This window comes from Zea mays, chromosome 10 (assembly GCF_902167145.1).
Source record: "Zea mays cultivar B73 chromosome 10, Zm-B73-REFERENCE-NAM-5.0, whole genome shotgun sequence".
NCBI classification, from domain to species: domain Eukaryota; kingdom Viridiplantae; phylum Streptophyta; class Magnoliopsida; order Poales; family Poaceae; genus Zea; species Zea mays.
The window spans coordinates 140,111,933-140,135,772 of record NC_050105.1 but is presented as its reverse complement, the minus strand read 5'-3'; the positions used below and the strand labels follow the sequence as shown (position 1 = coordinate 140,135,772).

Below are 23,840 nucleotides of genomic sequence, written 5' to 3'. Positions count from 1 at the left end.
AGTACCGGAGAACGTGGGAGTGGGACGGATGCCACTGACGTTGTGGGGCCGAGGCGGCCTAGGACACTAGGACACCTCGTGCGCGACGCCGCCGATGAGATTAGTGCGCAAAGGACAGGGGGTGTGGCTGTCAGGAGTGGATACTATACTGGTGCCCCCCTTCGCCCGGATATTGCCCAGAGGGACGAAAGACGTTTCGCTTGCTGATTGGATATCGCCTCGCTCTCGTGTCCTCCAGTCCCGTCCGTACGACGCGATCATACCGCAGCACCCGACCGAGCGAAAACAATACAGATCACCATCGAGTCGAGCGTACGGCGTGATAGATAAACAAACGATCACGGATCCATCCATCAATGGCCGTGTTGCCAACGGGCAACGGCGACTGCTTGCAGTGGGGGTCGCTGTCAATGGCTCAATGCAGTTCCGTTTCGTCCAGGCCCGTACGTATAGAGGTATGAGAACGATTCAAACGTGCGCCTCTCGAATCTCGATGCTCGCAACAAACATTAGCGGCACGTCCGTACGTAGTGGCATTTGCTTCCCAACTTTCGACGAGCATAGATAGGTCTACGACGGCCACCCTACTGGATGGGTTCCGCACACGGTGCCGCACGCAACAGTGCGTGGGCCTCCACTGGACTGCTCAAAACACTAGCCCACCGGCGTAGGTCCTGACCTCGCGCCGATGACACCACGATCCCACTGGCTGCGCGGGTCCAGACCGCAGCGAGCGGGTGCCGATGCAGCACCGGCGCGTGGGAGTGGCGCAGCCGCGCAAGTTGCCTGCTGGATGGATACTTGGAAAGGATAAGACGATGTGGGCCCCGGCTGCGAGTGCCCGCGGCTCGATGACGGGGACGATATGGAGCCCGCCGTACGGATACATAAATACAGCTGTAGCTAGTTTAGGAGCCATAAAATTCAGATTGGAGAACTATGAACCTCTTAGATTTAAAATTAAATAATAAGTAGATTCTAGCCTTTTCAATATCCTCTGGTTTTTATAGCTCTCAAACTAGCTTTTAGAGGGTGGCCAGTCGACTGCTCGGTCCTCACGACCACAATAGCCACAAGACTTAAATGCCGAGATTTTTAACCAATTTTTATAAAAATCACTGGTTCAGAACCGTTCAAAATCAACGTGAACATTGAAATAACATAGTCATTGTGATATTAGAAAATCATCACTTTCTATATCTTAATTTCTGTAGACTCTTTTATCCTCCCTCGCACGTAATATACCGTTAGATTCTTCCCATACATCCAGTTTCTTAGAAAAACTTCTTATATAAAAAGTTGAACTAAACAGACCCTACATCGTTAGAGGTGGTCATGGCCGCGTGCCCGGCCTGTTTGGCAAAACTTGTTTTAAAAAATCTATAAATCTAGATTTATAGTTTATCTAACTGTCCGTAGGTTCCTTTAGCATTCAGACAAATAAAAATGGTAGTACTGAAATAAGATGATTTAAGCATGTCCTGTTTCAAATTATGATTCCTCGGAAGAAAGGCAACCCAATAAAAACAAAGAAATGAAGCTTTCTTAGCAATTACCAGAACTAAACAATTGTCAACATTTTACACCAGGCAGGTATAGTACGGAAGGAGTTGTTATTTAACCTTTACACAACAGTTGTCCAAGTCGAGCATGTGCCTCCTAATTATTGTTTCTTGTCTGGCTTAATGCAACTCAAACACGAGTTTTTTTAGATTTGGAACGCTTAACAACAAATATATCTTTAGGTCATAAGCTTTATATAAGACTAATGCGTTTAGCTAGTAAGGAAATAAGGTTATATATATATATATATATATATAAGGTTATATATATATATATATATATATATATATACACGGCGGCACTAAAATACACCTGGGTGCATTCTCTACATTGAATGCACCCACCTGCAATAACACCCTGAGCACGTCCTCGGCCCTCCTGTACGCGCGCCTCCCTGCCCCCCGCCGCCGCGTGCCTCTGTATCCCCGCGCCACCCTCTCCCCCACCGCCGCCGAGCGTCACCCTCTCCCCCACCGCCGCCGAGCGCCTCCCTGTCCCCGCGCCGCCGAGCGCCTCCCTGTCCCCGTGCCGCCGCGCGCCTCTCTGTCAGCGCGCCTCCCTGTACCCCGCATTAGGTGTGATTGCAACTGATGTATAATTCTATCCAAATATCTGTTAAAAAATGTAAACAAAAATGATTGCAACTGCTGATGTGTTGTAATTGCAATTGCTGGTGTGGTGTGATTGCAACTTCTATATAACTATGTCCAAAAATCTGTTAAACAAAAATGATTGCAACTGCTGGTCTGGTGTAATTGCAACTGCTGGTGTGGTGTGATTGCAACTTCTATATAACTATGTCCAAAAATCTGTTAAACAAACAATGATTGCAACTGCTGGTCTGGTGTAATTGCAACTGCTAGTCTGGTGCGATTGTAATTTCTATATAACTATGTCCAAAAATCTGTTAAACAAACAATGATTGCAACTGCTGGTCTGGTGTAATTGCAACTGCTAGTCTGGTGCGATTGCAACTTCTATATAACTATGTCCAAAAATCTGTTAAACAAACAATGATTGCAACTGCTGTCTGGTGTAATTGCAACTGTTGGTCTGGTGTGATTGCAACTTCTATATAACTATGTCCAAAAATCTGTTAAAACAAACAATGATTGCAACTGCTGTCTGGTGTAATTGCAACTGCTGGTCTGGTGTGATTGCAACTTATGTGAATAGGTTGAGCCGTTCGCGGAGAAAGAGGGGCGTGGGCGGGAAAGTGAAAAGGTTCTGTCGGAAGCGTGCGGGAGGGACGAAGACGTGCGGGAGGGACGAAGACGGCCTAGGTGAGACGGTTGGCTCGGACCTGGCGCGTAGGTTCGGCCTGGGTGCATTCTCTATATTGAATGCACCCAGGTGTAATATATAAATACAGTATATATATATATACACTAGTAGGTTGCCCGTGCGTTACGACGACTTACAACAATACTCACGTAAACTATCCATCAAAAAAATTTCAAGATTTTTTATTTATTGTCTCCGCTCTCTGTATAATATATTTTTTGATTTGGCTAACTGATGTTATTGTTTACTCCATGCAATATGTCTTGGTACAACACGACCAATAAAGTGAGTGATTAAAAGGGAGTTCACAACGATTGACTAAATGAACGAAGATTATAAAATGACATAATTTCATCATACAGAGACCAATTAAGAGAAAGTTTGTGAGATCAAATTTCTAAAATAAATCCCATGAAGTCAAACTTATAAAAAAATAGATCAAAATATACAGTGATTGCTAAAGTCAGGCATCAATAAAAACTGGATGCGCTCTATATAAATTATGCTACTTCGTAGCAATTACTAACGTTTAAAACCATCAAATACCCTTTCATTTTGCTGTTAGTGTGACAAATCATTGCTGCTCCATTCAATTCAGCAATCTCAAACATCATGTAGTCCATTGCGCCAATGTAGTCTCAGAAACGACCTAATGTTTGCAAGAGCCAAGAACGTCGTGTCGTGTTTGGGTTGTAGCCTCGGTCCGTAGTGCTGGCCCGGCCCGACACGATTATTTTTTTTTTAAAAAAACGTATATACCTATATACAAATTATATTCAATATTAAAAACACTTTAGCGTGATGTTATACTGGTTAGACAGTTTCACTTAGTGTCTCTTCTTTCATCAGGGCATGGGTTCGAACCTCATCTCCTACACCGTTTTTTAACATTTTATGTCGATTTAATTAAATGGATCGACGGGCTAATGGGCTGGCCCGTGTCGGGCGTCGTTTGACATTTATAGACGTGCAACAGATTAATTTGAAATAGCTGTGAGGGGTTATTTGTAAAAAGATGACGCATGACAACCGTTGAAACTGGTGTTTTAAGTATAGTATAGATGTATGGTCCAAATATCACATATTAAACTGATAAGAATTAATACTATACTTTATTTTAGTCAAAAGCCCATAAAATATATAAGTTGAAAACAATATTGTACTATGTAAGAGTATTGTATTGTTGCATATGGCTTCCGATAATGTCGGGCTTTTGTTGGATTCTCACGGCCTATTATGGTCTATTGTTAGGTAAAAATGGGGAAGTGTAACAACCTACGCGCTTCATAGATAACGTGCTACTCACCGAACACGTAACTAGTGTTTTTAATGAAGTAGAGATTTTGCAATGAGACTGGTTTCTTCTATCGATTCTAGAAGCATAGGGAGTACGCTGGACCGAAGCTTTTTTTCAAAAAAAAAACGTAATCAACCGCAAGCAGGATCAAATGCTAAGATGCCTTTTACTTCCTCCGTGTTTTATTTCAAATATAAAAGATATGAACAAGTTGCTGCAAAAAAAAAACTCAACTGTTGCTCCACTGTAGATGATGCAAGAAACGATACTGTTCCGAGGCAAGAAAAGATGTTCTTTGCTGACACGACGGTGCAAGGCGGACCTGGCTCGACGTGACTGTTCGCTCGAGAGTCGAGCCGATGGCATGGTCGGACAGGCGGCCAGCGGCCGTTTCTGGGGACTGACATATGGACCCGTACCTACTCTGTTGCAGGACGGCGGACCGGATCGCGTCAAATGACCCGTGAACCTGCGGACCGGGCCAGGGCAGTCGTCGCCGACGTGTCAGCCCTGAGCCGGCACGGCGCGTGGACCCACCTCTATCCCTTGTGAGCTGTCGGGGCTCGAAACGTGTCCCACAGGGGCAGGTGACCCCATCTGCATGACGGCGTACTACGGGCGCACGCATGCGTGGGAGCATCTCCAACAACTGACCTATAAAAATGCTTTATAATTTAAAAATAAGTACATATTATAGAATTTAGGGCACCAACAAAACACCCCGCTCCAACAGTAAAGCCATAATTCTAGATTATAAGGCAGACTACGGTGTAGTATATTTAAGGCATTTGAGAGAGTGTCCTATAGTTTTTTGACAAAATTTTATGAAATAAAGCACTGTTGGAGTGGTTTTTCCTGTGTAGAGCCCTATATTTAAATTTGAGACACTAGTTTGAGGCATTGTTGGAGATGCTCTGAGACCGTGATCCGTGGACCTGTGGTGGACTTTGGTGCTGTGAGTGCACAGTATTGTCTAATGCCGTGGGCCCCACCATGCACCATGCACGAGCACGATCCCCTCGAGCCGAGCCATGCGGCCATACCCCAAGTCCCCAACCCCGCGATGTCACGGCCTTGCTGAGCTTGCCGGCATTGATGGGCCCGCCCATCGCGTGGCGGCCCGATGCGAAAGATCCTCCTGGTATCGAGCGACCAGCGCCTCCATGCACAAAGCCACAGATGGGTGCTCCCTCTCGTACACGTGATTTCGTTTTACGTTTATTCTAGGTCAAACTATCTAAATTTTGACTAACAGTATAAATAAGATTAAATTATTTTAAACTAGAAGAATTATTTATACTCATGATAAATCTAGTGATATTACTTTTATGTTATAAAAATTTATGAACATTCAGTATAACCGGTCAAAGCTGATAATGAATGACTTAGAATAAAACCAAAACGACTAATTCATGTGGATGAAGAGAGTACGAGGGTGTTTGGTTTAAGGAATCACTATATCCAAATTGAGGTGGTGCATCATGGGTTCATTCCTCAAATTTGGTGGGATGATCTCATTCCTCATATTAGTACTAACTAATAACTATGGAGAATGAGGTGGTGATGGATCAACTCATTCCATTCCACAAACCAAACAAAAAAATTGAGGAGTGAGAAGATGATGAACTAACACATTCCTCCAACCAAACACCCTACACGTTAGGCAATCTAACTATCTCTAGGAGCCTCGATATCACACACACTCTCACTCTATTTTAACCCCCACAATGTAAACAATATAGTCTACAATGCAAAATAGTGTTTTGCACGTCCGCATACACGCTTTTCTCGAGATGGCCTACAATTCCGTCCTACGCAAGTGCCAAACAGGCAATGGACATCTATTTTTCTATTGTCGGCAGCTTGGACGCGTCGGTCGGTCAGGTCTGGTTACTGTTCTAGCCAGTGTGTGTATTTTGCGAAAACAAAATATGCTCAAACTCATAGATTTATTGGATACATGGTGTAAAATAGGGGACATAGAATTATAGATGGTATATGTGATGTGGAATTATAAATAATATTATTTGTTATTATTTATATGGTGAAGTTTAAAAATATAAGATGAGATAAAAAAAAATATGATAGAGGATTTGTTAGACGACCCAAAGTAGGTAGGAACAAACTAAGTCCTGAGGAACGGTCTGATTGACGAACTGTTCCTCGAGGGCCCGAGCACAGTGCAATGTGATGCCCAGTCGGGCAGCGCGCGACCACGCGGAACCGTGCCCTAGCTCGACATGTCGCTGAGACACATCAGCTGTGTTTGTTTCAGCTTTTTTTAGAATTCTTGGCGGCCATAAGCTCAAAGCCGAACCAAATGGCCAGTTTTTAGTCGGTTTTCTCTGCCAAGCGCTTCGTACACAAGCGTCCGCACAACGGCTAATAGGCCCCGGCCGGTGCCCAAAAGCTGCTTGATTTATTGTCTACTCGGTAAAGTGACGAAACCTGTGACCCTTCTCCCAGACACTAGCTAGGGTTTCCCTGTCCCTTTAGGTTGCTAAACTAAACATCTACCAACCATCTTTTTTCTAGAGTCATCTTCTCTCTACATCAGCTTCTCAGGACTTCAGATCAGAAAAAAGACGATGGCCATCAGTAAGGGCCAGGTGCACGAGCTCGATTCCTCCCTCTATGTCGGAAGGTCACAGCTCAATAGAGACCCGTCCGTCCCGACCCCCCCCCCCCCCCCTGCTAGCCCCTAGCGGCGCACAATCAAGCACGCAGACGAACTGTGCGGTCTGACAGGACGACACGGGCATGTGCATGCACAGCAGGTAGAGCCGGCCGCGGCAGCATGCAGAAGAGCGAGGGAAAACGAAAAAGGCAAAAAGGAAACCGGAAGCGGGCAGAGCAAAAGAGGACGGGTCGCCGAAGCGAGACGCACACATGCACACGGAGGCGTATACCTTGGTGGGGGCGCCCGTTGTTCTCCATCCGCATCGCCATGTCAAGGTGTCAAGCCGTCAAGGTCAGTAGGTCACACATCGTCCACGGCTCCACGCCGCGCGCGAAAGCTGAAAGCAGGCCGGGCACGAGCCGGCAGCCGGACACTTCCGTCGCCTGTCTGTCTGCCAATCGAGGAGAAGAGCTAGGTGAGGTCCTCGTCCTGGCTAGGGATGGGGGGTGAATCACGAGCGGAGAGATGCCGAGGTCGTGGCTGGGCTGGGCGAAGCTAGCGATGGCTGGCTGTGGCTGCTCCTGCTAGGAGGAGGAGGACGACGACGAGGTGCTGCTGGCCAGTGGGTCTCGGGCTCGTCTGCGCTGCACTGCATATCCCTGGCCTCGTCGTGAGCAAAAGATATCAGTGATGTAGCTCGAAGATATTAATTCACAGTTATCGCCACTGCCCCCGGGGTGCAGTGCAGGTGGTAATATGCGGCTTCCGATCCATTTTTGCGAGGTGCGGGTACTGCTCGCTCGTTGGTAATGCTGTGGATGGGATGAGCCATGCATCAGCCATTAGCTGATCGATGTCGAGCTTTAGCTTATTACATTAGAAAAATAATACAGCATCAGCATGGTTGGCCAATGCAAGATGAATGAAACCTTTTGCTAATAAACAAGGTGACCCGCGCTGATCCTAGCTACTTACCAACTATGTTGCGTGAGTCCAAATGACCCGACATATATGTAATTGTTCTGCAAGATTTGCACTCATCTGTAGAAGCGAAACAAGACAGCACTAGCAAAAATATTCATAGATCCGGCCACTGGGAGGTTGAGATCTAGCTAGTCAGACATTTCAGCAATCCAACAGTCATGTCAAGTGATGTGTATGCGATCCTTCGCCTAAAATAAAACTGTGCCACGCCAAGAGCAAGAGTTGAGAACCCAACATTTGGTGGGCCTCCTCTTCAGTCCTCGGCCCATCTCGTCCATCTGGGCTGTCCACATGTTCAGGACCGCTGGCATTGTCTCTTCTTTAGATACTAGGTGTGTGCCCGTGCGTTGCAACGGGAGTGCGTTAGGATGAGCATCGACACATATCTGATCGGATTTTATATTTCCTTGAGGTCTGGAGAAAGTTTGCTCGGAAACCAAACATGTTAAGACCTGAGCATGTGTTACCCTTGTGCCCCATCAGCACAATGTTCCGCGTTTGTATGAGTCTTGTTAATTTGCATGCCTCGTGCATAGTCTCTCACCATCTATTCACTATAATATACAGAATCCGTGTGACAAACATTATCAATATCGCACAAACTATTTTAAAGAATCAATATAGAATTTTTAATAATAGGCAAATATGTCGACGACCGTACATTAATCTAATCCTTTTAGCGATATTGATAAGTCTTTTATGTATGTTTGCAGGGATGGCATAGCGGCATGAATTGTCCTCGTAACTTAACAGATCAATCACAAATAGGAAGAATCTTTGCATCATACACACAAAGACATAAGAGAACAAAACGTCAAATTTATATTATGTAACTGAAATATATGTTTGAACATGAAACAAACGTACTCCACTCACCCTATTAAATTTCATTCGTCTATCATTCCCCCACATGACCATATCTTGTAGAACGAAGTAGCTGATATTAATCCTATAGAATAATGTTTGGCCAACTATATTATATACAATGGTTATCATAGAAAAAATTTAAGTTGTTGAGAACGTGGTATTGAGAAAATACCCTTTTAAGTCAATTGGAACACCAGACCGAATTGTATGTTCTCACTTAAAAATATCCTCTGCCCATCTAACAAGCAAGGCGCAACAATCAAATAGGGTAACAGTCGAGTGTTTTGGCTAACTCTTCTGCTGTAGGATCTTCATGGTACTTTGGAACTTTAACAAAACCAACCATTCTCTGGATAAATATATATACATGTCCTCATGAGGATTGTATGTATAGATACTATGCCAGGTCCATCGGTGCAACTTATAAGCACACTATGCCAGCAACAACTCTCCTAATCTTGTGCACTTGATACTAAGAAATACAACTTATCCAAACAAACTTCCTAAGGCTATCGCCGACAGCTTACTCATCTTCATCTCCTATTTCAAACTGCACTATGTAAATAGTGCAGTCTATAGTAGTACAATACAAAACAGTGTTTTGCACGGTGATATGCGCAGTCTGCTGGCTATAGCCTAAGAAAATGAAAGTCTGAAGTGAAGACTAACAACCTGATATATATTATAACCAAGGCACGCTCACCACACGTTCCTGTTGCCTCATGCTGCCATTGGCGCGTTCACCCTCTTGGCGCACCTAGAATAATGTTTGCTTCACATAACATCATACCAACTTTTTAACACTACGTTTTTAATTTTCTTTCTCACAATGTACAGAGCATTGGAAGGTGTATTGGAAAAAACGTTAATGTCAAGAACAATTGTATGAAGAAGGGCTCAATACACCCATTACCGTGGTGGCCTAGGACATTTGGAAACACAGGAATGAGTGCCTTTAATGGTGAAAGTCCAAAAATCACAATATTACTGCATATAATCACAAATGAATTAGCCTCATGTTGAGACCGAGCAGGTATGCCTAATGAGATTGACGACACTGGAGCTGATAAATTAGCGGCAACCTGACCAAATAAACATTTGGAATGAAAACTTTAATCAGAAGAACATCAGAGTTCAGAAGGACGAACCTTGAAGGTACAGAAGCATCCTACATTGATTTGATGAGAACACCCAAGATGAGAACACCGAGGGTGGGCAGACCACAAGCTTCTTGCCAGAGTGGGTGGGCAGACCAGAAGCTTGCCCCCTCTAGCCTTCTTCGCACCCACATTGCGAGCTTTAGTCCTTCCAATCAATGACAGAACTGTAAGCGTCATCCCTAGCCCCATATCATCAGCAAAGATCCCGCCCTTTAACGGCGATGGTCGTTTCTCCGTCTTTTGATTGGTAAGCACGTTCTCGAACCCCCCATCTTCACCTTCTTGCCAGAAGGGCGGCAGGTCGGCAGACTCCTCCCGGTGCACCATCCACCCCAGCGCCTCCTTCTGGTGTCCGAAGAGCTCGGATGCACGACATCCCCGGGCGGGTCCATGCGCTGAGTCTGATTCTTCCCTTCTTTCCCCACAAGCGAGAAGAGCTTATCGACGTCGCGGTCGCGGTCCGGTTTCTTGAACTGCTCCATGACCGCGCTCGCTTGGGAGAGGATGAACTCGAGGTGGTCGACGTGGATGAGGTCGATGCCGGCCTCGTGGAGCGCGGCCTCGACGACGGAGGCGGCGGCCGGGCGCGCGAATAGGTGGACCTGGCAGGGGAGGCTGTAGGCGTTGGGGTTGAACTTCGAGCCCGACCGGGGCATGATGCCCTGCGCCGCGACGAGGAGGTGGGAGTCGAGGAGTGGGGCGAGCACTGCCGCGAGGACGCCTGGGAGGTGGCCGACCTGGTCGTTGCGTGCGTTAAAGACGGCGATGGCGTTGTTGTCGTACCGGTTGAGCGGCTCGCGGCCGGCGACCTTGCCGCGGTAGTAGAGCATACCGACGATCTTGGAGATGATGAAGCCCAGGAGGTAGGGCTCGTCGTCGTCATCAGCGACGGCGGCGGCGCCGCCGCGGGAGGAGGAGGCCGTCATGGCCCGGTGACAGTGGGGGGGGGGCGCAGGGGGAGGAGGAGTGGAGGGTTTGGGATTGCGGGGTTGCACGGGGCATGCGCGCGGGGAGGCGGGCACGGTTGCGACGGCGGATTGCTCGAGGCGTGCGCGCGGGGTATGCGGCTGCCGTTGCTGACGATGGATTGCCGTGCGCAGAGAGGAGGCGGGGGCAGTCTACACTAGAGCCTTAATAGTTAGTAGAGATTGCTAACTCCTAACTCCTAAGCGTGTCATGCATTTACCCGTAGTGATCTCGAGTATCGTACAACCAAGTTATGACAAAAACATGCTTGTTAGACCTATAATATCACACGTCAGATATTTAATTATTGTACCCCACATGATTTTTAAAGCGGTAAGGCGGTCCAAGGTGTTGGAGGACCGCCTAGACGCCTAGGCGACGCCTAGGCGAGGTAGGCGGGCAAGGCGCCTAGGTGTTAGACCACCGCCCGGACGCCTAGGCGACGCCTTTAAAACAGAGGTACCCCAAGACTTATCTATTAAATTAAAATATGGACATGTCTCAAGGTCTTTAGATGTGGGGGTCCAACTCATGGGTTCGTACTGTTCCGGACGGGACAGTCACTCACATCCACCTATCTCGTGATATGATTACAGTTAAGCATGGTGATCGAGTCCCTTGTTCCCATGGGGTTCGAGCCCTGGAGTGTGTGGTGCTCGATGACTTTCGTGATGCGAGGCCTGAGGACCATGGGGACAGGAGAGGGCTCCTAATGTGTAAGTGTTGTTTAGTGCTTTTAGGGTTCAAGCTGCTCCAAGCATCTATACTTTATGTTGATGAATTATAGGGCCTTGTAGGCGATGGTCCTAGCAGGTGAGCCCCGTTGTATCTTCTTATATTGGAATCCTTGAATGTGTTCTGCCAAAAGCATGACCTCTCCGAGCCACCAATAGTCATCTCAGTGTCATTACGAACAGAATCAAAACTGGCTAGGCTAGGATGTGCCAAGCAATATGTCCCAAGTAGAGCCTATCTGTTAATTTGACGTAAAAAATAACTACTAGCTAGCTTAGGTAAAAATAATTAAAATTAGCTATAACACAATAAAAAAAGAGCGCTAACGGATAGACTATTTTTAGTGAAGTCCATAGGCACTTGCTAGTCAAATTCAGCTAATTTAAGCTAATCTTTACCTTGTAATAACTCTAACTCATCAAACAGGCACGGGCCCTTAGCCAGGGTCGCTCGAAATATTTTAAGGGCCCGTTTAGCAAAGCTCCAACTCCTGCTTCTTTAGCTCCGGATCCTGATCCTCGTGAGGAGCTGATCCTCCTGATTCTCCTAAAAAATCAGAATCATTTTTAAAACCGTTTGGCAGTAGATTGATTCTTGTCTTCTGAGAGTTGGTGGTCTGTGGCGATTGTCTGTTTTACCCTTTGCAGTTCAACTTTGTTACAAACCAATAAGTAGGATGCATATACGGAAAAAATATGAAACAATAACATATAAAATATTCTCATCATAGTAGTGCATAAAATGGTCTCAAATATTTAATCCATAAATTGGCTCGTTATGTTTTTGTCCAATGGCAATTGCGGGTAATTTCGATCAAACTTTAAGGGGAGGTCCATATTTGGTTGGTTGAGGAGCTCTTTTAAGGGAGAGTGAAGCAGGTTTTTTAGATCCCACCTTTCTTCACAAAAACGACTCCCGATCTTTCGGCTCCACACGAGAATCAGTTTAAAAAAATACCCGTTTGGCACGGCTCCTCCAGATCCTCGCTTAGAATCAGGAGCTGGAGCTGTGCCAAATGGGCCCTAAAGCGAGTCTGCCCAGACACGTCTTTAGGGTAAGTTCAAAAAGACTATTTAAAAAATTTATAAAGCTAAAAATGCTTCTATTGAGAAAAAAACGTTTCCACCATATTGTGCAAATACCTCTCCAAATTAGATCGTTCTCCCACCCCGAAAACTTGGGTGCTAGTCTCTACTATACTTAAAACACCAGTTTCAACGGTCGCCCGCGTTATTCTTTACAAAAAAGTCCCTACATTTCTTCCAAATTAACTCAGCGTAAAATATTAAAAAGCGGTGCAGAAGATATGGTATGTTTAAAAATCAGTGCAGAAGGTGGGGTTTGAACCCGTACTCTGATAGAAGAAGGTGGAAGACACTGGGTGAAGCTATCTGACTAGTAGATCATCGTGTTTATAATATTGAATATAAATTTTACATATATATATACGATTTTTTAAAATAAAAAAATAATCGTGCCAGACATGGCTAGCACTATGGGCTGAGGCTACGGCCCAAGCACCGCACGGCGCTTGTGCCGGGTTGACCCAGGGACTATTAAATGGGTCGTGCCTCGGGCCGGCTCGCCAGACACATCCCATTTGACCATCTATACCTCGCACGTTAATGATGGTCATCGCCTAAGTTGTCACCACCTCGTTCACCATTCTACTTCTTTTCTCTCCCCTCATGCCTCCACCTCCGCGCCACCCCATTTTCGACAGAGGGCGTAGGAGCAGGCGCCTCCTCCTCGTATTCGTCCGACACTAGTCCCGACACCGACTCGCGCAGTGGCTATTGCACGTCCACGAGGACGTTTCACATCATGCGCACCATCGTTTTCGCCGTCGTCGGACGTCCCATTCGTCTTCCCTGTCTTTGCCCTGTTCTTCCATCCCAACCTGCTGCCCCCGCCCACGGTCACAGCCACGAGCCGACTGACGCTCGTCGACGTGGGTACTGGCGAGTCAGTCATGCTCCTAGCCTTTCGCGGTGCGTGACGTCAAGGAAGACAAGGTGGCGCTTGCCACACTTAGATTATCTTAGCGATGAGGATTCTAGGTCTGAGATATTGGACAACTAAGACCCGTAGCGTGGCAGTAGTCGGCATATGCTACGGAGTTGGTAGTGGTGTTGTGCGCTTCGGCGGGTCCAGTGCTGGGAATACACTCGCATTCTCTCGTCCTTCTCAGACTGACGCCTGGTGCGGGTGCCTCTTGGTTTGGAGTTGCTTCAGCTGGGCTTCTTTTTCCGCTTGCGTGCTCTCTCCCTATATATCTAGCGGTATACTATCTATGTCACCTCCAGATGTCTAGGTCTTCGTCGTGTCCTTCTCTGGTAACGAATATGTATGCCCGCATCTTTCCTTCTCCTCCTGCTCTACAAAACCTTGGAAGTGGGGAAGATAAGAGATGGAGGTCTCTGATTTGTTACCTATTGTACCCGTGCGTTCATAAAAATATTATGCGAAGAGTGGAGACAACTAATAAAAAAAATATTGAGACTTTTTTGGTGAATAATTTATGTGAGTATTGTTGTGAGCCATCGCAACGTATGGGTAACCGACTAGTATTAATTAATTGGCTAGCTAGATCGCTTGCCATGGGGCGTCTGCGTGCGCTCGATCCGTACGGTGGCGCATGACTATAGATGTCCAAACAGTGCGGGCCGCCCGTTTAGCCCGTGACCCGGCACGATTCTGGTCCGGTCCAAGCACGGCCCGACACGGTTAGTAACGGGTTCGGGTCGGCACGACCCGTTAAGCGGGCCGGGTTTGAGCGGCTATAGAGGCCCGCGTGCTATGGCCCGGCCCGGCACGAGCTGCAGGCCGCCACGGTGGCGTAAGCCAGCCACAGACAGCCCAGCCCAGCCAAACGAACGAAGCATCTTCCTCCCCGCGGCGAGGTTCCGGACGAAAGCGTCCGCGGCGGACGGCAGCGCGGCGCGCAGCAGCCAAGCTCCACGAACCGCAGGAACTCGCCCGCTGCAGGTTGTTGAGGCCGAGGGCGGAGGAGACGAGCGCCCTGGCCGCGCGCACCGCCCGTCTGGGGAAGGCCACTCGCCTCCCGCTCCGTCGCCTCGTCCTCCAGGACCCTGCGCTTGCACTCGTGGTTGACGACGCCGCCGGCTGTTACCGGCAAGAAGTTCGTACGTACACGGCTGCCGCCTTTGTCGCTGTGGTCGCGTCTGAAGTCTAAACAATCAATCACTAGCTAGCTAGTGATTCGATCCGAGTGGCACGCGGGCACCATACATGCATGTCGTGCTGCCTCACGAGATGGCGACGTCGCACGCCACGCTCTGGAACGGCCGCGCAGACGACGACGGAGAGAGGGCGATGACCACGGGCGAGCAGAACGCCTGCAGGGAGTAGCGCCTGCTCCTGACGCCGCCGGTCTCGAAACAGTGCGGGCCAGTGTTGGGCACGACCCGTTAGGCACAGTGGACTTTCGGGCTGGCTCGGCACGATCTAGACATAGACGTGTCGTGTTTGGGCACACGGCTGAGCACGTGGGCCGGCACGGTCCAACCCGATTTATTAACGGGCCGTGTCTGGCCCGGCACTAATTGGACCGGGCCGAATCGGGTTCGGGTCGTGTCCGTGCAGAGTGGTCCGTTTGGACATCTATACGCATGACCGCTCTTAATTTCTTGCGCGAACGCGTCTTTATCGCGCGCTGGACTGGTTGTTACGCCCACTCCTAGTCCTACTCCTAGGCCTCCTCCACTGCGCGGGCTCTGGCAAGCAACCGTCGGTGCTTCACAGCTTCTTCTCGCTCGATTCGGAACAGTGCCATCTATGGTGGCCTGGCCTCTTCGTCTTGTGAACCACCTCCCTTCGTCTCCATGCATGCATGTGTGTATGAGCATGGCAGGCATGCATGCAAGCTGTCTAGTGCTCCAGTAATTAAGAGCTGCCGGTCAAGCAAGCAAGCTGTATATACGAAGCGACGGGAGGAATTCCTACGCGACACGTTATGATCCGAAAAGGTCTAGATGATGCGACAACGTTGAATATAGATAACGAGAACTTTTTAGGTTAGCCTAGTTCTTCGGGTAGAGATTTTATTTTAGAGAATATATAAATCAGAAAAATATTTTTAGCTAATCTCTCGCTCTATTAGCTCGATATATTGACCGAAGCCACTGCACCTAGCTAAGGCCTAAGGCGCATCATATCACATCGGCCAGAATATATAATCATCGTTCCATGATCATATGCTAGCTCTGCCACGTACGGCCGGTACCTATACCACGGCGCCGTTGTTATTGTTAGAATGGAAAAAAAACGAAAAAAAAAGACTGGATAAAAATTCTTCATTATTTTTGACACGTTTAGCATAAACAAATGTCATCTCGAAAGGATACCTGTTGTTGGGTTCGTACGTGTAACCTACGACATTAGCCAACAAGATGCCTTGGGATGTTTTTGGCTTGTGGCAAGAAAATTTAAAAAAAATGCACCAAGAAGTTTTCATCAATCATATATTCATGTTGTGACCAGAGACAACTATTTGGGTGAGATGACCACATCGATGGGTTATTAACACCACCTGATGCCATCTTCCATACATTGTCTCCAGCCGCTTATATATCCATCCTATCTCTCATTACATCTTCTATTTGAAATTTCACTCTATAGACAGTACAGTGTAAAATAATGTTTTATGCGATCATATACACAATCTGCTGAAGACAGACTTAGCTACGTCTTACTAAATTTGCCACATTTTTTAGTTTTGTCAATAAATATGGCTGTTGCAACCGTTAAGCCGTGGCATCCTTATGGCTGCCAAACAAAACAAGCGCTAAGGTCTTCTTGTGGCAGGTAGCTATGACCGATTTGGTTCGACACCGTCCGATCCCTTTTGCTTTACATATATACCTCTGCACTGCAAATGATGTCTCCCTCTCAACCGTTACGTACGTGCTGTAGGAAGAAATAAGAAGCTATATTATCATCTGTTAATTAGTCTTTATTGTACGTTCTCCGATCCTTTGGTCTGAGCTAATAGCTAGTAACGTTGCGTAGGCTAGGATTTGGTAGATAAAGATAGCTAAGCATCTCAGTTTTCGGTACCGGCCAGTTTTCGTTCGGTTTAAAGCAAATTTAACCTCGACGTGATCGACACGTGTAGCATCGTCACTTCCGTATAACAAACAGTCAAACCAAACAGGGATGCAACCACTTGTCAGATAACATATGTGCCTACACGTACGATGTGTATATTTTTTTACAAGTTCTAATATATCTAGAGATGCAAATGCATATTTGTATTTGAGACAAATAAGAATGCACATTTATTAAGTAAGTTGTTGTAGAATATAATAAAGGAAGACGCGGTTTGAAAGATAAGACTACTGATGAAGCATACTGAAGTTTTAAGTAGTGTGTTTGACAGACAAAATATTTTAAAACTATGGTTTTAGAATACTACAGTTTTAAAATGTCATGATATAACCGTAGTGTTTTTTACATCACTTTTAGCAATACGTGTTCGGAGACAAAGTATCCTAAACTATAATATTTAGTGTACATGTGCAATAATGCTAGTCACAGAGTATTATATGTGTTCGTCTCTTGGGTTTTGAGAATAGGATGGACACGCTTGACTCCTCAAGTGTTGGCAGAATTGTAATATAAAAAAAATGAGTAACACACATCATATATAGATACTACAAGGTTATTACAAGTATTGGCAAAATTGCTAAGCTGCTTCTATTTTTTAAAATTTTGATATGCATCATATAGGAAAAAGTGGTGTTGCCAATAGCAATTGCAGTTCGTGGCACGCTTGTCTATCGATGTTTACAGCTGCTGCTTTTCGTCGGTAATTGGGTGAGCCGTCATCTCGCCATCCTAGGGGCTTATTAGCATAGTTTCCGTGCGCGTGTGACAAACGAAGTCGATCGAGAGATATTATGCGTGTGCGAGATGTAGTGTAGAGTATAAATATAGCTAAGGCTGTCACGATGTAGTGTGTGTTCGGACGCGCATACTACTCTATAATTTATGGTCTATAGCATGCAGCTAGCAGCATGTTACACGATCGGCCCCCAGCCCGTTTCGTTACCATTACCATGCAAGTTTTGTTCTGTTTAAAGCACGCGTGCTTCGTCGCATCACAAAATTTATTCCTCTCTAGTCTTTCAGGAAATATATAGACGTATATATAGCACGTACTGCATTTGGTAATTTGTTAGTGGTCTTAGTTAACTTGCGATTTTGTTTAGAAAATCGCCAATACAAATATATTTACGATGATAATTTGTAATTGATCTTTTATAACTTTTCAAGTGGTCTCAAATTGGAAAATACTCCCTCCATCCCAGGATGATATAAGACTTAACCACTTTTTATTCTTGTCCTATAATATAAGACGTGCTCTCTCTCTCTCTATATATATATACACGTATATCGATACAGTGGTATAAACATAATTAAGTATATTTTTTGGTCTTTGAACTAGAGCTGATTACATCTTATATACTGGGACGGAGGGAGTAGTTTAGATGAAAGCTATAGTACTTAAAAAGGTTTACAATTTTGTAGTTGTCTATTGATTTTTTTATCTGAAGCTATTTACACTACCAAAAACATGCTCTGTTGTCGAGTGTTTTTGTGTCCAGTAGTGTTAGGCTCCAAAAATTACATTCGATTTTTTCAGATTTAAAATCCAAAAATCTCAAATGATCATAAATGAAGAAACAACCAGAAACCAAAGCTGTAGAACTTAAAAAAATTACAAACCGTTATAGTTGACAACCTCTTTATTTGGAGTTTTAGAATACTCATTTAAAAATGAAATCAAAATAAAATATGGTAGACAAATCTTGTAAATGGATATGAGAGCCTTTTTGGTGGCAGAGGTCATATAGTGTCACCGTCTACACCAGTTTACTCAAAGTTACATTATTTTGTACTATTTTGTATTTTAGTTTGTACTGTTCATAGAGTAAAATTTAAATATAAATATAGAGAGATAGATAAAGTGCTGGAGATAGTCTCAAACCTCGGTTGCCGTGACTGCTAGTTATCTTGAAAAAGCAACAAGGTATTTATATATACTTAGTACTCTTGAGGTTCTCTAGCAAACACACGAGAAATTTACAGCTTTCACTATCCTTTTACATTGGCGGCTAGTAAAACGTCATTAAAAGTAGTGATCGAACCGTCAATAATAACGACGTTCTAGATGTTGTACTAGTGGTTAAACCTCGACACGAGACTACATAGGAGTAGCACTAGCACCCAACAAACGGCCAAACCAGACATCCAGCCAGCCCAAGTGCCCAACTAGTCAACCTGCGATCGATCACATGCCTACACACTTCCTATATATAGCGACTCGCTAAACCATGGCACGGCACCGGCCACGTACGACTCACAAGTTCACACTCCACAGCAAGTTCACCACTGAGTAGCAGCTACCGCCATGTTGATCGCCACCACCATGCCACGAGGTTTCGCTTTCGCGGCGCCATGCCGCAGCCTCCAGACGACGACAGTCAGGTGCAAGGCTACCGGCGCCGCCGACCGCCGCGACGTGCTCCTCGGCCTCGGCGGGGCGGCGGCGTCCGGCCTCCTCAGGTCGTCGTCCTCGTCGAGCAGCGGCGGCGCGCCCATCCAGGCGCCGGACCTCCGGAACTGCCACCCGCCCGACCTCCCCGACACGGCGGAGGATGTGAACTGCTGCCCGAGCCCGGGGATCGTCGACTTCACTCCTTCGCCGCGGCTCCGCGTGCGCCCGGCCGCTCACCTGGTGGACGCGGAGTACGTGGCCAAGTACGAGAAGGCCGTGGCGCTGATGAAGCAGCTGCCGGACGACGACCCGCGTAGCTTCGCGCAGCAGTGGCGCGTGCACTGCGCCTACTGCGACGGCGCGTTCGACCAGGTCGGGTTCCCGGACCTGGAGATCCAGATACACAACTGCTGGCTCTTCTTCCAATGGCACAGGTGACAGCCGGATAGATCCACATGCATGCATGCTTCCGTGTTGTGTAGGGTGTTACGTGAACTTGCTCGTGTCGTGTATGCTTCAGCGATTAATTAATAATTAATTCGCGCGCGCGCAACTTTTTTTTTTTGTTACGCAGCTTGATTAGTTTCACAAATTGGACAACGCGTGTGCAGGTTCTACCTCTACTTCCACGAAAGGATTCTTGGGAAACTCGTCGGCGACGACAAGTTTGCACTGCCGTTCTGGAACTGGGATGCGCCCGGCGGCATGTCGCTGCCGGCGATCTACGCCGACAAGTCCTCCCCGTTGTACGATGAAAGGCGTGACCCTGCTCACCAGCCGCCATTCACGCTTGACCTCGACTACGACGGGACCGAGCCAACCATACCAAGAGCTCAGCAGATCGATCAGAATCTAATGATCATGTACCGTCAGGTCAGTAGTATTACCGTACGTACGCGTGCTAGCATAGCTAGTTGTCTTGTCCTAGTCGTACACAATATTTCACCCTCAGACTGACCGCAACGCTGCCCCCTCCCCTGCCCCCTCCCCTTGCATGCGGCGCGTAGGGGGCACCCTATGGCCGCAGCGGTGCCCCCTACAGCGCCCCCTACGTGTCGGTCCCCTTCTCTCTCCCCCCAGATCTAGCGTGTCACTGTTCATCACCCTAAACAATGTGTTGTGGGTCCACGAGTAATTATTAGTAGATAAAAATTTGATAGTTGATATAGAAAATGATATTTTATAGCAGTAGTGGGGTATAGGGGGAGTATTTAGGGGGAACCGCTGCGGGAGAAGAAAAAATAGGGGGAAAATAGGGGGGAAAAGTGATATAGGGGGAAAAATTTAGGGGTAACGGTTGCGGATAGCCTCATAATGTGTCAGGTTAGCGTAACACTGCAGTGACATTGGACAGTCAATTATTTTACGTAATTGAATTGAACACTTGATCTCTGATTAGCACATGGATGGAAACACATGTCTCTGCTCTACGTCAGATGATCTCCGGTGCCAAGAAGAAGGAACTCTTCTTTGGGATGCCTTACCGCCAGGGCGACCAGCCAGATCCGGGCGCGGGCACCGTCGAGAGCATCCCGCACAACCCAGTACACTTCTGGAGCGGCGACCCGAGGCAGCCGAACGGCGAGGACATGGGCAACTTCTACTCCGCCGCGCGCGACCCGCTCTTCTTCGCGCACCACGGCAACATCGACCGCATGTGGTCGGTCTGGAACGGCCTCCGCCCCGGCAACAGCGACTTCACCGACCCCAGCTGGCTGGACGCCAGCTTCCTCTTCTACGACGAGGAGGCCCGCCTCGTCCGCGTGCGCGTCCGGGACTGCCTCGACACCGCTGCCCTGGGCTACGCCTACCAGGACGTCGCCCTGCCGTGGCTGAACGCCAAGCCGGCCAAGGAGGCCGGGTCTCCGGCGCCCACCGCGGGCGCGCTCCCGGCGACACTGAACCAGACCGTGCGGGTGGCCGTGACGCGGCCCAAGACCTCGAGGACCCGCAAGGAGAAGGACGCCAAGGAGGAGGTGCTGGTCGTCCAGGGGATCGAGATCGCTGACCACTCGAGCAGGTTCGTCAAGTTCGACGTGTTCGTGAACGACTCCCAGAGCGGGGGCGGCATGCCGGCGGCGGCGCAGTGCGCGGGGAGCGTGGCGCTGACGCCGCACGCGGTCCGGCCTGGGAAGGGCAAGGGCACGGTGAAGACCGTGGCGAGGTTCGGCATATGCGACCTGCTCGACGACATCGGTGCTGACGGGGACAAGACGATCATCGTGTCGCTCGTGCCGAGGTGCGCCGGGGACATGGTAACTGTTGGTGGCGTCGGGATCGAGTATGTCGGGTGAGGTCCTACGTCCTACTCCTACCGGACTGAGAGTACAGGTGCTAACGCGTAGCAACATCTGCTCTACGAGTATATATGAGGTATATATATACACGAATAACTGTGTGATGATTTACGAGTATACCTACGTGTATCGCGGAGTGTGGGATTTGTGTTTGTGCTGCCCAAACAGCAGGATGCTAGAAAAAACTCAAAGATATTTAAGTTAAAAATTTTAATTCTTGGATCACTATTCACAACGTATTCAAATTTGGTGTTCAAAATTTCTAATGCAAAATTCAATACAATGTATATATATTACTATTAATATATAATGCTCTTAGTATATACATATGTATTCCATCAATATATAAAAAGCTAAATATATAATAATATAGTATAAGTAGTGTAAATAAACACATATAGACAATAATAATTAATCAATATGGATACTCTCTTTAATAGCATTTGATTTATATAAGCGGTACTAAGAACATCTGCAGAGTTCCTAAATACGTATTTAAGAAGTTGTTATAAAAAAGGGTCCTCAAACAATTATGTAAAAAAGGTTGCTAAATCTACAAAGTTGTTATATATATATAGTAACCTCTCTTGTTCACTCCCAAAAATTAGATGCATGCGCGTCAAAAAAAAATCTGACAACTAAAAATAGAGAACATAGATTTTTTTAATACCTATTATCACTCAGCCAGTTCCAACGTCTGTCTTTAGCCAGGGAGTTTTTCTTTAAGAAAACTGTTGTAGATGTTCTAAAAGAGTCTCTTTTATACCGGTTATACCCCGTAACTAGTAGTAAAGGGGCGTCCATACTATGATCTATGGATCCTCTACGGCCACATGATCCCCTTTAATACCAGTTGATGGCTATAACCGGCACTAAGAGATATTAGGCATGTACAACTAAGATATTGTATTGCAGTTCTCAAAGCACTAGATACATTAAAAAACTCATTCATACAACTCAATGTATCTTCTTGTATCCTATTCACTAGAACCCCTCAAGATATTTTAAATTTATACAACAATGCTAAAGACTTTCATTCATCGAGACACGTCTCTTGTATTTTTTTTTGTACTTATCCGGTACCCCGTTAGACACGCCTTAAAATACAGGTCATGCACGTGGGTTGGACATACCATAAAGGCATTAATTAACACCCATTCATGCAACTAAGACTATGCCTCTAGTCCCGTTTCCATAGTACCGGATGAAAAAATCCGGTAACGGAGCCGGTTCTGAACTAGTACCAATGCAGCTTTATTATAGTAGTGTCAATAAGATAACTATCACCACTGTACGAGGTAGATAATACTAGTGTATATAAAAAGAATGGTATAATTGATGTACACACACTACATGTTCATGAGCAACAACAAGATCGCCATTGAATCATATTATTGGATTTGAGTTTACATGGTGAAATTGAAACATATACATGCATGAGTATATATAGGGTAGGTATAACGGGAGCCCTGTGCTTCCAATAGTTAACGGAAGCCCAGGCCGACCACCCATGTAAACTGGTTCAACCAGCGCGTCCAACCAGGCTGTCGGGTGCGCCACCTGCCCCACGTCTGTTAGCGCAAAAAAGGAATGCATGCATGAGTCAAACACGATCCAATGCATGCGCATAAATTTAGGAAAGATATGTGCGGCAGTTTCTACTTTTAAATCCTTTATTTCCTCCATAAATTTAGGATCGCTGCAACAGCCATGCAGCTAGACGCGTAAGGACCATTTTATGATATATACTGAGACTAAATATGCTACACTATGTAAATAAATATGCAATTCGATATACTGCGTAAAAATCTGTTACCAGCTGCATGCACACGAATTTATGATGAAAATAATGTGCAACGAAAGGAAATGAATTACACGCATAGAAACAAAAAATCGTATTTAATGTTTTATTTCTTTTATAAATATAAGATCCCTCCAACAGCCATGCAGCTAAACACATTAAATCTAGTTTATGATATATACTGATACAAATTATACTACATGGTGTAGGTATTTATGCAATTCGTTACACTGCGTAAAAAATCTGGCATGTTGTTCACTGGTGGACGCACCTCCGGGTTGGAGCGTAATAACCTTAAGTTTTGAGCATAAAATCCCTCAATTATAAGCGTATATACCGAGCTAATGTGAGAGGTTGATAGCTCTAGTAGGTTGTTATTACGATCCTATTTTTATGGCAGATCCGAAAAACATGGCAGACGCATGCATGCAGTTATACAGATCCAAAAATTATGGCAAAATGCATGCATGAGTCAAACACGTTTCCTTGCATGCGCGTAAATTTAGGAAAGATATGTGTGACGGTTTCTATTTTAAATGCTTTATTTCCTCCATAAATTTAAGATCGCTGCAACAGCAATGCAGCTAGACTCGTAATTATTATTTTATGATATATAGTGATACTAAATATGCTACATTGTGTAGATAATTATGCAATTGGGTATACTGCGTAAAAATCTGTTAACAGTTGTATGCACACGAATTTATGATGGAAAGAATATGCAATAAAAGGAAATGAATTGCA

General features: G+C 46.2%; 1 protein-coding gene across 1 annotated transcript; it reads left to right on the top strand.

Annotated features, from left to right (window-relative positions):
* Positions 1-18,831: 18,831 nt before the first annotated feature.
* LOC103641967 (polyphenol oxidase, chloroplastic) lies at positions 18,832-21,523 on the top strand. The gene is made up of 3 exons (XM_008665268.4): positions 18,832-19,432; positions 19,610-19,871; positions 20,435-21,523. Exons 1-3 carry the CDS (start codon positions 18,912-18,914, stop codon positions 21,290-21,292), a joined length of 1,641 nt encoding a protein of 546 aa, XP_008663490.1. The 5' UTR covers positions 18,832-18,911; the 3' UTR covers positions 21,293-21,523.
* The last annotated feature ends 2,317 nt before the right edge of the window (positions 21,524-23,840 follow it).